The 14,893-nt window shown below is 41.4% G+C and overlaps 1 protein-coding gene across 1 annotated transcript in view; it reads left to right on the forward strand.

Moving 5' to 3' along the window:
* The window catches only part of kirrel3a (kirre like nephrin family adhesion molecule 3a), an 82,315-nt gene extending 80,028 nt beyond the window's left edge, over positions 1–2,287 (forward strand). The window contains exon 16 of the mRNA XM_035435066.1: positions 1,808–2,287. Within this exon, the coding sequence (XP_035290957.1) occupies positions 1,808–2,278 (471 nt within the window). The 3' untranslated portion in view covers positions 2,279–2,287. The remainder of the gene's footprint in view (positions 1–1,807) is intronic.
* Positions 2,288–14,893: the final 12,606 nt, after the last annotated feature.

A 14,893-nucleotide genomic window follows, 5' to 3' on the forward strand; every position in this document is an offset into this window, starting at 1 on the left:
AGACTCACGACGGATGATATTTTATTTATTTTTTCAACGTTCCCGTGGATTGAGTTGTCGGTTAGCGCACGCACACTCGCGCACACATATATTTATACATAAAACATATTACATTTCTATGACGGTTTCGACTTTCGTGTAAGACAGAACGTCAGCTTTTCAGCGGCAGCTCACAACTAGATCTGAAGCACACTCAGTGTGGATCAAACACCCTGGTTCTGAGGTATGATAACACTCGAAACACGCGTTGAATTGTGCCCCTCTCTGCCTAATGGAAAAATACACGTGAAATGAAAAAGGTCACATTTTAAATGAAGTGTTTCTCATAAAGGCCTTATAAAGCATATATAACGCCTTCATAAACATGACATAATGGCTTCATATATCATACATAAGCAAATGTAAAAGCCTGGCATCCTTCATAAGCATGTTTTATGTCACCTTTTATAATGTGCCAGCCAGGTGACATTTTTGGTTACATTTGGCATTATATGTTGCATAATAAGATATTATGCCAGTCTATAGGAGGTATGACATTTGTTTATGTATGATTTATGTCATGTTTATGAAGGCATTATATGTGCTATATAAAGCCTCTGTGAGAAACACTTTGTTTAAAAAACAAAACAATGCTTCTAAAGATGTCTACTGTCTTGGTTTGCCACAGTCACATCCTCTGCAATTGATTAAGACCCTGCTCTGAGAATGACACCGCCGGCATTGAGTGACATCCCCGTCTCCCTGGCTGTTCCCGATAGATGTCTTAGCAACCAGCAAATTGCCGGGAGAACACACGACGACATTGGCTGCTCTGTCAGGAAGCGCGGAGTTTTCCCGCCGAATTTGCGTGGGCAACCGAAAGCTTTCCTCTCCCTGAACTCTTTTCATTCCTTCGCTATACGAAATAGGTCAACCGGTATATATTTCGCAAAGCAAAAAAAAAAAAAAAAAACTAGGTTTATCTGTTAAAGCCGTGACTAAAAATAAAATATTAGTGAACTTTTTCCGGAGATTACCGCACGTCTGTGGTGCCAAATTGTGAATCATCAAGGCCCCTTTTAATTAGCAGATAACAGGATTTGTGTGTTTACGAGGTGGATAACTATTTCACACCCCTAAACCCTCTAATCCCCTTTTCACATGGTGCTCATATCGGCCTCCTCCTTTATTTGCTTGTCACTCCGGCTCTAATTAATGCCATTTTGACCTTCAAGTGGCTTTGGATTTAAAGGAAGTGAATCCAAAACAAATAAGACGCCTTGTACAGTAGCAGTTTTGCTTCCCAGCAAAATTACGTTCGCATGTGTCACTAAACTCCTTGTGTTGTTGTTTTAAAAAAAAAAAAAAAAATATATATATATATATATATATATATATATCAATTGGATGTAATTTTTCAGATGGAAGCAAGAAACGACAAACATAAACAAAACGTAAGAGGATGATGGAAAAAGAAATTAGAGCGAGAGAAGAAAGAAGAGAGGGCAGGCACATCCGTTTTTTTTGTTGTTGTTGTTGTTTGTTTTGCCGTGATTGATAATAGTCCACCGATTCAATCATTTATCACATGTTCAAAGCAAGTTCAAATTCATTCTCACTTTGAAGATTTCCTTTGTAGCTGCCAAGCGCCCACATCTGACAGCATTTGACCGTTGTACGTCTCCTTATATTTGTAAACAAATTAAAAGCTCAATTCCTCCAGAAATGACCCGTCGGGCGTACCTTTAATTTGTTTTCGATAACTGACGTTCCTTTTTGTTCTTGCTCCCCTTCCGATGACGTCGCCCCCCCCCCCCAAATCGAGAAGGACCCCACCAACGGCTACTACAGCGTCAACACCTTCAAGGAGCACCACTCCACCCCAACCATGTCGTTGGCGGGCAACCAGGCCGCCGAGGCCCGCACCGCCAACTCTGCCACCATGGGCAAGCAGCAGAGGGTGCCCACGGGCATGTCCTTCACCAACATCTACTCCACGCTGGGCGCCGGGCCCAACCGCCTGTACGACTATAGCCAGCGCTTCGTGCTGGGCATGGGCAGCAGCTCCATCGAGCTGTGCGAGCGGGAGTTCCAGCGCGGCTCGCTGAGCGACTCCAGCTCCTTCCTGGACACGCAGTGCGACAGCAGCGTCAGCAGCTACAGCAAGCAGGACGGCTACGTGCAGTTCGACAAGGACAGCAAGGCCTCGGCCTCCTCTTCGTCCCACTACTCGCAGTCCTCCTCGCAGAACTCCGACCTCACCCGGCCCCTGCAGAAGCGCATGCAGACCCACGTGTGACCCCGCACCCCCCCCCCCCCCCGCGCCCCCCCTCTGCCCCCCCGTCCCCCGCCCCCCTTGCTCCCCTCCCAACCGACGCATTGAGGAACTGCCGTACCGAGGGGTCGATGGGACCTTTTTCAGAATGCGCACCGCCAGAGAACGCGTTCTGAAAAAGGTCCCGTAGTTGTGTACCATCCTTCGTTTTTTAACAACTATTCCTCACAGATAGTCCGGGAGGCTTAAAGAAATGCCCAGTGCCTGGGTTTGGACTCTACTGCTGAGCTCTTCTGTTGGGTAAATATCAAAGCAAACAATCTGACATGCTCCGTAATATGTTTACTAAATTTACTTCCTTACAAAAAAAAAAAAATCATTTTCTCATGTGTATTGTTACACTACATTTAGTGTAATAGAATCTTTTCTGCTTCTTTATGATCATAGATTGTCTACGGGGGTGGGGGAAGCTACAAATAAAAGTTGCCCCTGGCAACAGCCATTTGCCTTCGTAGAATGCTATTATGCGGATAAAAGGAACGCATAGACAAACTGTACAGTATTGAGCAAGTTGAAATCAGTTCTGCTTGCTGGAGTTTTCTGACTTCATCACAATCTCCAGAAGGGTCTTGTGTGTCGTGCATCTTCTTTCAGCTGAGAAGGAGAAACCACAGCACCGTAGACACAAAAGCGAGAAGCACTTCTTCGGTAGCCAGTGTTCAGCCTCTCTCTCTTGTGGTTCCAAGCACAAACAAACCAGTGAACTGCTCGCAACCTCTTTATTTTTTTCGCCGGGAAGGAAGAAAGAAAAAGAATAATACAAGAACAAAAAGACTTTTCATCTGGATAATTCAACTTCTGCTGAGTAGATGCTGTGTTGAGCTCTGAACAGTGCTGAGTGGTACTGTAGACCTTGGCTCCAGAGATCTTCAGATGAATGGGAAACAAAGCAGTTATGAACAATTTCTGGAGAGATCTCCACGCGAGGGGAAACACTTGGAAATTGAACTGCGTTTTTTTCTCTTTTTTAACTTTTCTTATTTCGACCTGGTTTGGATTTGTCGGTGCAGACGGGGGATCATCTGGGGGTCCTGCCCAGCACACAGGATACAGTGTTCCCACGCAAGGATGAGGGACGAGGATTTTGGGACCGTTACGCTCCGAACGAGGAACCGGATTTTTGAATTCAATGTCTTTTTTTTTTTTTTTTTCTCGCTCTGTGACCCTGTGCTTTGTAACACGGGGAGTGTTTCGTTTGGACACCGGGCAGATTATCGTGGATGTCCTTTGGGTACTCTCCCATGTAATGTGAAATCTCACACACAAAAAAAGAACAAAAAAAGCAAAAAAAAAAAAAAAAAAAAAAAAATTTAAATAAAAAAAAAAATGTCATTCAGATCATCGGATGTTGTCTGCAGGAATCCCTGTGGAACTAAAAGGTACATTACGATCAAGCCTGTTGTTGTGTGGCTGTTCCATTCATTGTTGAAATCATATTGTTTACACTGGAACTCTGTAAATCCAGCATTTTTGCCTACTGTGATCTGACTACTGAATGAGGAGGTTGTATGACTTTTTTCTCTTTTTGTTTTTTTTTTGTTTGTTGTTTTTTTTTTTTCCTTTTTTGCTCTGTCGCTTAGCGCTTGTGAAGTGGTGATAAGAGTATGCCCACTGTTTTAAGTGAGCCGTGGACTATTTCTTGTCTCTTATTTTCTTTTCTTTTTTTTTTTTTTTTTTGTCTGGCCAAAAAAAAAGCACAGTGCACATGACCAGTATAGTGTTTAGCTGTTAGCTATTTCCAGTTCATAAATGAAAACGCTGATAAAAATTCAAATGAATGACGACTGTGCATGAACACTTAAATTCGTTCTTACCTTTCTGTTACATTAAACCAATTGGTGTCGTTGAAGACCCACAGAGAATCCATGTGGTTGTTGTCTTTAGTGTGCACGCTTCAGTCAGTCTTTATACGATACGAGGGACTACAGGACGCTAAGGTGCTACAGGACTGTAGCATACTGGTTGGGGTATAGATGAAACTTACTTACTAGGTACATGATTGATCATGGGAGTGCCTCATTAAAATACAACAAAGGATCCTTCATCTTAGACTGGCTTGCACTGCAAAATATTTAAGGCTCTGTATTCACAACCTTCTCACCTGCTCCCACAGCACCTATCCCAGTATCCTTCACTCTCTCAACAGTAAATAATCGGACAACCTAGGCCTCACATGAAATCCTGGTCCAGGAGTTAATATCCTTGTGCGTCTTTGAAATGCCCTTGCTCTCGCAACAGCAGATCTTCTTTATTTTAGATTCTTCACTTGAGCTCTGTCTCCCCCCCTACCGTTTTGGACTCACGAAACTTGTTGGACCAATTACACCCATTCCCTTGCTAATGGAAACATGACGCCATGATAAATTAGCTTGGTGAAACATCCAAAGAATTAAGTGGAATCTGCTATACTGTAAGGATTTTTTCTTCTGTTTTGATCTTCTCATCTGTATCAATATTTCAACCTCAGCGTGCGATAAGCTGGCTTCTCTCAAAGTCTGCTTTAATTGGGAATCGAACCGCATAAAGTCAAGCTGGTAAAACACCCTACCTCACCGGGATCGATGATGTCCATGTTTGGGTGATGGTTTTGGGGTCTGCTTGTGGTTGATATTAGTACATTAAAGAGGTGGGAAAACCATGTTGGTGTTTGGCGATACATGTTCAAAATAATTCACTGGGTTTCATACTCCATATTGAGGGGGCTATAAACTTTTCCATTAGAACAGTAATTCCTAAGAGGTCTGCTTAATTTCTGATTATTCAGCTTGGCAGGTGGTTGCCTGTATATAAACCTGTTATGCTCTCTGTTTATAAAATAGTTTCTTAATCATTTGTTGGGCTTTTTCACCATTTTGTATTTTTTGTCATTGCCACTGTGTAGACAATGAGGAAAATTGATTCCTAATTCTATATTTCAAAATATGTCTGTACTTACACTATGTTTGATTCCTTTGGGTAACAGCCTTTCCATTGTTAGTGTTTGATGGTGTGGACCGCCTAAAATGTCACAATTTTTTTATCATCTCTAGTATTCTGCAAGCCAAGTACAACCAATAGCTTTAATAAATAAGTACTTAAACAACAAAAATCAGTGAGGCAAAACTAGTATGAATACCATGGATGACATTCATAAGCTTTCTTTGAAGCCTATTGTTCCATCCCCACGATCACAACACAGCATAAAAATGTACTTAAAACCAAGATTTCCATCATTACCTGTCACCAAACACAATCAAATGAGTCAATTCAAGTTGCAATATATATATATTGAATAAAGACAAGTCAAATACATCTTATTTCTAATTAAAACGCTCCCATGTTGTTTCATAACAGATTAAAATAGGATTGGATCCCCCCCCATCCTCTCTCACACCCCCCAAATCCTCCATTCCTCCATTCCAGTCTGTAGAACTGGGTGCTCTGCGGTCTTTACAGTGAACAGAAAGAAATTAATAATGCATGCCTGCTTTTTCTAAGGGTTGTACAGCTTGCCACAATTACAGGGGCTATCACGGAGGATCCCTGTAGAAATCAAAGCCTGTTTCAGGAGCAGAATGCTGATTCCGGTCTATCCTCACTGAGGACACCACCTGCTTCTACTGCTATTCTAAAGGATGGAGTAATGTGTGTGAGTGTGTGTGTGTGAGTGTGTGTGTGTGTGTGTGTCTGTGCTCTCCATATGACACACTTCATCAGCTGCAAACAGACTGCACAAGGTGGGGTTCAGACCGTTTAAAATGCACCTGATTGGACGGGCTTCTCACTTCATCCTCTTCCGCCCCTCTGACAGCCAAGGCTGTGATTGGCTGTCGAAGACGACCTCTCTAGCCTCAGGGTCCTCCGTGCGCATACCTGTCCTTTGTTAATCGCTGCTTTCGGCCGTGTTATTAACCAGCGTATCTTTTTTTTTTTTCCCCCACCCGTTCTCTTTGAATGAAGCTGTGGTATTGCGCGCAATCTCTTCGTTTGAGGGCCTCAGAGAGCCGCTGTCCCCGACCGAAGCGGAGACATAAATCAGAAGAATCACAAGCCATAGAGCAGCGTCCTTTTACCAGCCAGCGGTAATGACTTTTTCCACAGAGCCTGTTTCTTCCGCACAAAAAAAACCTAGCCGCCCAGCTATCGAAATGATAACGTGCGGTCAGAGAAGCTGAAAAGGTCGGCATTTTAATTTCTTTAATGTTTCTGACTCGTTGAGAACGGTCGATTATTTGAAGCAGAAAAACATGAATAAAAAATAAAGGATTTTTTTTGCAGCCGCTGGGTGAATTTTGTGTGCCTTTCGTGTATCTAATCACCGATCTGATCTTCTTGCCGTTACCCAGTCCTATAGTTTCGAGCCTGCGTTCGGCTAATGAGAGGTTGTTTCTCAGAGGGCATTGAACAGAGAGTTCAGGTTGGTTTGATCCAGCCTCTTTTGTAATGCCTGCTGTGCGCTGGCTCCCGAACGATATCAGTAATATTTGCTCTGCAGGTTTGATATCGGTTAGAAACATTCATGCTGAATGCCGAGACCTCATTACGTGTATTTTACATGGGTGGGGTCGTGACCCGCCGGGTGATCCTGAGGGATTCGCGATCTTGTTCTTGTTACTTGTTCTGTCTGATGTGTGCACGTGAAATGGAAAAATAAAGAAAAAAAGGAGAAAAAATTAAACCATCTCTCACACTGTAAATTATTGACTTGTCACAAGCACCCTTTTTTTTTTTTTTTAAAGAAAAAACTGTTAAAAATCAGATAACGTACAATAACATACAGCAGCAAAAGGAGGTTATGTTTTATATGAAGTATGTGCTTATAAAGGCTAAATAAGACGTGTATAACACCTTTATTACCACAACCTTTATAAATGAGCCATAAGCATGCGGACAGGTGTTTTGGTGGGTTGGTTGCCCTTAATTCAGGCAACGGCGCGTGTTACGACGCGTCACATGACTGATTGATGCTTCGAAAACAGTGCCTTTGTTTATGAATGGTTTATAAAGTTGTGATATATGAAGCGTGTTGTTGTACAGGCTCCATTTAGTCTTTAAGAAAAAAAAAAGTGTGGCCAAAAAGGTATCAAGGATTTTTGAAAATATATATTTTACTGAAACCAGAACCACTCACTATATGAAACACATGACTTTTTTCTATGTAAGAAAAACAATACTATTTTAAAAAATGTATTTTACTTGTGCTGGATTGTAAAACAATGTTGCTTTTGCTCTGTATATTTGAAAAAAAAATCAAGCTTAAACAAACCTTCTCTTTGTCATCTGTGAACTGTTACCCATCTATCTTTCTGAGAAGATGCACAATCTCTACTGTATAATGGCTGACAGAACTGGAAGACACTGAGTGTTTGAGAGATATATGCAAATCTCTCTTAATTCAGTTCTATACAGTTCAATTCAATATGCTTTATTGGCATGACAAATGTGTATAATTGTATTACCAAAGCTTGTTGGATGAAAGGAAAGGAACACAGTAAAAATGCAAGAAAAAAAGTAACAATAATAATACATCTGGATAATATATACACTGTATGACCAAAAGTATCTTGGTCTGGGGCTGTTTTCCATGGTTTGGGCTAGACCACTGAAGGAAATTTTTAATGCTACAGCATGCGCGTACATTCTAGACGATTCTGTGCTTCCCCAGAAGTTTGGGGTGGGCCCTTTCCTGTGCCCCCAGGCACACAGCGAGGTCTGTATAGAAATGGTTTTGTCAAAAGCGGTGTGGAAGAACTTGTCTGGCCTGCACAGCACCCTGACCTCAACCCCATCTAACGCCTTTGGGATCAATTTGAAAGCCAACTGCGAGCCAGGCCTAATCGCCCAATCAGTCCCCAACCTCCATAATGCTCGTCTGGCTGAATGGAAGCAAATCCCTGCAGCAATGCTCCAACATCTAGTATAAAGCCTTCTCAGAGGTTGTTATATAAGTTGCAGGTTGTTATAGCAGCAAAGGATGGACCGACTCCATAGTATTGCCCATAATTTTGGATGAGATGTTGGATGTCAGGTGTCCATGTACTTTTGGCCAGGTAGTGTAGAAACAGTGACACAGAAACAGGTGTGTTGTGCGTGTGTGTGTGTGTGTGTGTGTGTGTGTAAATGTGTGTGAAGCAGATAGCAAATAGCAAATAGTTTGTGCAAGTAGAGGTGCAAAGTGCATCTCTGTTTCCACCTCTCCTGTTTTACAGTGACCACATATTTGCTCTTATTTTGGTAACCATGAGTTTTTGTATCTACCTATTTCAATTGTAAGTGTGTGCTGAATGAGTCTGTATTTGGTCAGGATCCATCTCTGCTTTGTATCCCTGACAGAGAAGAGACACTATGCCAGTGTGCCTTTTATATGTAGGGCCTCTCCCTCTCTCTCTCTCTCTCTCTCTCTCTCTCTACCTATCTATCTCTAGTGTATATCAATAAAGATAGCATTAACACTCAGAAAGTTTATTTATGAACACTCTAAAGCGTGTTTTCATTATAACAAATGATATATGTTGTCATTCCGTTCCATCTGCTTCAGCATGTTATTTCTCCGCCTTGTTCACAGATTGAATCCTAAAAATAAATCTAGGATCATCTGTAACCAGCCACCCATGGCTGTTGCTATGCTATTGTATTATAAGCACCAGCCTTCTAAAGTTCGACAGCACATTAATTGCTCAACCAACCTTATGAGACACACCGATGGTTTAAACTGCAGCAGACATTGCCCATGTCATGACTAATATAGCATACTGGGGGAAAAGGAGCGTGTACGTCAACTTGGATCTCATGAAATTAGTTCCTTTAATGTATCACCCGTTCCTATAGCTGTGAAATCATTTTAAATTGAATCGCAAATTGCTGGCTCTTCCTTCCCAGAGGAATGATTGGAATGGTGTATTGTGCTGCAAATTACATTTGTCGATAATTGAATTTGAACCCCCACGCCCCCCACCCCCCTCTCGCCATGCGTTTTGAAAAAAAAAAATATATATATATATATACAAACTGTAAATGGAGCAGGTGGTAGAAATGGTGTTTGAAGTGGGAGGAAATGCCGTTATGGAATTATCTACGGGAAGCTATCGCCCAGCGAGCGGGAAAATGCGGAGGGAGTGGTCAGGAGATGGCGGAGGCGGGTCTTACTCAAGCAGGCTCCTGGATTGGTCCTTATTAAGGTTTAGTCTGTGTTTGGGAGGAGGGGGGTATTTTCTATTTTTTTTATTTTATAATTATTTTACTTTTATTGATTTATTCGGTTTTTTTTTCCAAGCAAAAATACCTCTCATGTGAGTCATAAGTCGAGCCTCTTATCTGTCGTACAGCCAGTTTAAATAACTGTCTTCCGCCGTTTGCCGTTTATAATTAATAGGGAGGGAGGCTAGGCGATTGGGGGCCGAGATCTGAGGGAAAACGTCATGTGGCATTTCAAAAAAGCCCAGAGGTTCGCCACGGACTCCGCTAAATTGGATGCGCTTCCTCTGTCCCCGGGTCACTGACGCACGCACAGGGTCTATTTGTCTGGGAGTGTTTGTGAATTATTTTTCATCTTTTTTTTCATTTTGATCTTTTGTTAATAATGCCAGCGGCGGAGTCCTAGGTGACGTTCTACTCAATCTGCCGGGCCCATTTTTATTTTATTTTTCTCCGCAGGTAATTACCTTAACGATGCGTGCGCAGGTGCGTTTTATCTCATTTTTTTTTCGGTTTCCTTTTTTAATTGGGCAGCATAAATAACGAGAGCTGTTAGATAGTAAGAGGATGGTGGGGTGGGTGGGTGGGGGGGGGGGGGGTTAGGCTTCTTTACTGTGTCACGAGAGTGGTAGGCCCTCCAAAACACTAACAGTGCAATGCTCCTCAGGCTCGTAGTACCTGTTTAACCGACACCATAAACAGGGATATTCAGCAGAATATTCTAGTAGTAATGCATAAAATTCCCTGCACAGTGAAATTTTCAGTGCCAATTCAACTCTAACAGTGTTAATTCAACTTGTAACAGTTAACGTTTGGTCCCATATTCTAGAGTGAGGCCAAACATTACCTGTTTAAGAGTTGAATTAACACTGTTAGAGTTGAATTAACACTGGAAATTTTATTGTGTGTAAATTACTGCCCCACCCTCTAAATTTGTTTGTTGGCCGCTGTCTTGGGGCGGCCAAAATAAGATTTTGGAAACAGCTGTTATTAATTAAATAATAATTTTGAGTTCATTTAGTTCATTTAGTTCTTCCTGGTTAAAAGTTGTCTACAAGAACAAGAGAATCAAAATTTCACACCCTAAATAGATACTGCCAAAAAATGTTGTTCCAGTAACTGCCTGTAAATACAACAGTAAAATTCTGTTGAAAAAATGAAAAGTAAGAGAAGGAGAGCAAAAACAGCAAACAGCTTGAGGACCTGACTGGGAAAAAAAATAACACAATTCTCTTTACAAGCTATGGTTTTAAATTTACAAATACGATATTTTATTGCTGTTGATATTCGGTTTTCAAACATACCTGTCAAGTTTTACCATGTACAATTTTAATGGGGTTGAAAACCAAGTAAAAGCTTGGAACCAATTCAATTATTGAAATGATTTTGCCACTATTGTATTTTGTAGCACATATATGTGGCACTTGAGAGTTCATGCAGTCTTAAGCATCTACTATACATGAAGCTTAAAGGGATTTAAAGATTTTAAAATCAGTGGTCCCTGGGAAAACTGCTTAGCATCTAAAAGGAAGCTGGCCATGTTTTATGTCCTTTTCATTTGGCTGAACAGAATAAAAATAAATCCTTGTAATAAAAAACTGAGATTTTTTTTTGTCAGCATTGAGTGAGTGAGGCTTCCTGAATTCTGTAGGGGGTGGAGCTACCATGTGATGTCAATCACATCAGATGATCAATCCCATCATTTGGTTCTGTCAGCAGCTACTGACAACACGTGATGGGTCCGCCCAGTGGTGAAGCCTCACCCTCCTCACAATCCCATCACTAACGAACCATTGAAAAAGTTTGGTGGAGAGGACTACAAAAACTTAGGATTTATGACCTATGTATGTAATTTCCCAGAGATAATTTCCCCTAATGAGCTTTTTTTCCAGTGTGCAGGCTCCATTTGTTTTTCATGCCACGATCAACTGAAATTAAGTACAGTATTTCAGAACGCCTGCTGTCTCATCCAAGCCTAGCTGTCTCACTGTGGATATAACTCAGCTATGGTCATCCAAGCGATTCTTGAGATATGTATTTATGTATTCCTTTTTAATATCATTTTTCCTTCAGAACAGCCTTCACAGTGAAGCAAGGGAACTTGCTGCAAAATGCAGATGAAGGTCAAAACCTGTAGTAACTTAGTAAGGTTTTTATTCAGTGAGGATAAGTAGATATTGAGAAATGAATCAATGGCATTTTAGCCGGCATAGACCTCTTGGAGATGAGCACATTTCCACAGAGTTCTCTTAACAAACAGAAGCACAAAGGGAGGTTTAGGTAAATACATAACAAACAGCGATGCAGCAGTTAAGGAAGGGATGTGATTAAACAGAGAGATCTTCAGTTATATTGTGGGCTGTGTACGAGCATACGTAAACTTTCTTTCTCCAGGCGATGCAATTGCGTTAACTTCAAAAGGAACTGCGCTGTGATGGGTTGACGCAAGTCGCATTAATCATCAGTTATTAACAGCTGAGGCGAGGAAGAGCTGGCACACATTCAGGAACAGAACACGGAATAAAATAAGTCTCTGTACTTTATTTCCTTCTGTTTTACCTCTGTGTAGATTCTGAGTAATTTGAAATCAATGTGGAATTTTCACGCCACCAGCCAATTAAAACCCAGTGTTAAAACTCCCAGAAGTTAGCTGCATGGGTGCCCATGTAGTACATGTTCACTTGTTGGGGGTGTAATAGTTTTTACAAATGTCATTCTTCTGCCCACACCATGGCAGTTAGAAGGAACCTTGGCAGCAGTTTAAATATGGCAATATGGCAGCCTAACTATGGGAGAGAATACTTTAGTACTTTTTTATTTAAAGTCATAACAAAGGCTGAAAACTTTTTTTTTCTTTCTAAGCTGGATATTAATTTTGACTCGCTCCCTGACTCCCACACGTTATGAGGAAAATCGTTGCGCAGCACGCAGGACCTGCCAAATGCCTTGCCACCTGTTTTAACATTTCAAGGGTTGGTAACAGTGCTATTATCCAATGTATTTACAATGGTTTCTTGTGGATGGCTGACAGAGATCTCTGCCAGAGGGCTTGAGGTGAATTTTATTGAAACAGGAAAATAATAAAAAGCTCCTGGAGTTTGGGTAGTCTTATCACAGTGGTTGAACAAACATTGCAATCTTGTGTGTAATCTTGGATCTTCAATGGCGCTGAACAGAATATATACAGTGTGATTGATGTGCAACTGAGAAAACTAAAAATGGACAATTTGATTGACACAGTATGCAAATAAAGAAAAAAAAGTGTGAAACTCTGACTGTTCAACGTAGTCAACTCTGTACACAGGAATTAATAATCTCATAATACCCTCCAGCAGTGGATGTGCTTTATTTGACATCTGACGACGTCAGTGAGGTATCGAGAAAAACACGAGCCCTCCATGTTTGCGGGGTTTAATAAGATGCTAAATTACTTGATTTTGGCCACTTCCCAGATCGAGCGGCGTAAGATCGAATCGCCGGTCGATGAAGGGACAGGCGTGAGATGCGCGACTCAACGTTTCCGCATTTAAATACGTGACAGATGGCCTCGGTCCGAATGGTGCTCACAGAGCTCGCTATGATCTGCGGCGCTCTCCTCAAGATCTCAAGACATGCTCTGAAACACTGAAAGACTATTGCTTTAGTAAAGTTTAGTTTACACAGGTCATTTTATAAGACATAAATCCGATTTCTTTTTTTATTTATCCAGCGAGGACACATTTCTCACCTTGAGGTATTTTTGTGGTTTTTCTTGACAAGATTAACAATAAAAAAAATGGAACCAGATCTTCCGATTTATATCATTTCAGCATGTGTCATTAAGTCTATCTCACTTATGTTCCTTGAATACACAGTCCAGTAAAATGTCCAGTGTTAATTCAACTCTGACAGTGTAAATGTGAGTCTGAATGGGACCATATGAACTGTGCAAGAGTTGATTTAACACTAAGCAATGGTACTGTGCACTGCTGGAATACATTCTGTATGCCCAGTTGATTTCTCTAATGTCTTTCCTTGCTGAAGGCATCTTGGCACAGGTAAATGACATCATCACGAGCCAAAAACATAAAAGAGAGTAACAGTAAGAGTCGACAGAGCGGGGCTCCGTGGCTCGGGTTTTAAAGAGGCACGCGCTGTGCTGTTTTCCTCCGTTACTCCGTACCCAACTGATAAACTGACACCCCTGATTGCACATTTAACTCACCTCCCCTTGTTTCTCGGCTCTGGTTTTTATTTTTCTGTGGAAACAAACGCCAGCAGACCCTACGGCTTGTCTGGAACGGGGTTGCCAACACTCGTGGTGGAGTGTGCAGGATCCGGGGGCATTTCTGGAGTACATCTCCATGCCTTAACCAATCCGTGGCACGGTTTGTTCGGGCAGTCCCGAATGTGTACCGAATGTGGACTGAATGTTAGATTTAGATTATATTACTCAGTGTGTTAGGGATTGCAACAAATTGGCATCATAATATATTCAGCAGTACAGTATATTGATCTGGTGACCTTTATATTGGCCTGTTTTCCTTGTTTGTTTGTATTCTGAGATTGCACTGCTGTGAAACCTTAAACCACAGAGGCTTTGTATAGTTAGGCAGTTTGAAGTGCCCCAAATATGATCTATTATTATTCTTTTCCCACATACCCAATCTAATCGTTGAAGACTGAACAGCAAACAAGCGCGTGGAATTAGATATTATGATTACATTTTTAGGTGTTTAGCAGATGCTCTATTCCAGAGAGACTTACACAGCTTACCTTCTGTACATAAAATCAGTTAGAAAGCAGGTTATTTGGGGGAAGTAATTCAGGTAAAGCGCCTCGCTGAAGCGTACGACTGCAGTGCCACAACTGGGATTCAAACCTGCAGCACAGCAGTGGCAAACTCGGTTCCCTGACCATAATGCTACACCACTACACCAAAATTACCAGTGTTAAATCAACTCTAACAGAGTACATATGAGTCCAACAAAGGTTGAATTAACACTAAACGTTTGAACTGTGTGCTTAGATGTTTTCAGTTCTGATTTGGGCTATATTTTCAATCTTCTGAGGCTCTCTGTGTGTTGGCTCGTGCCATCGTCAGTGTGCAAGCTCGTCTAAAGACACAGTTACAATCTGGCCACAGAACTATTGTGTGGACAGTCGTCCTAAATTACTGCGTTTGAAAAAAACACAATCCAATTTAGGAATTAAGACCCGCTCATGATTTACTCTCAATTTAAAGATGCTACACACAGGACAAGAGATAAAAACCAAAAAAACAATAGACCTTTATCGATTTCAGTTTAGGCAGCAGTGCTTCATCACCCCCTTCAGAAACTAATAATCTACATTATTAACACTATCTCCTCTGTTTCGAAAAAGATCGAAAACACTGTAATCAACCGATTAGGCTTCCGACGCATG

Source organism: Anguilla anguilla, chromosome 9 (genome assembly GCF_013347855.1).
Source record: "Anguilla anguilla isolate fAngAng1 chromosome 9, fAngAng1.pri, whole genome shotgun sequence".
In the NCBI taxonomy this organism is placed as follows: Eukaryota; Metazoa; Chordata; class Actinopteri; order Anguilliformes; family Anguillidae; genus Anguilla; species Anguilla anguilla.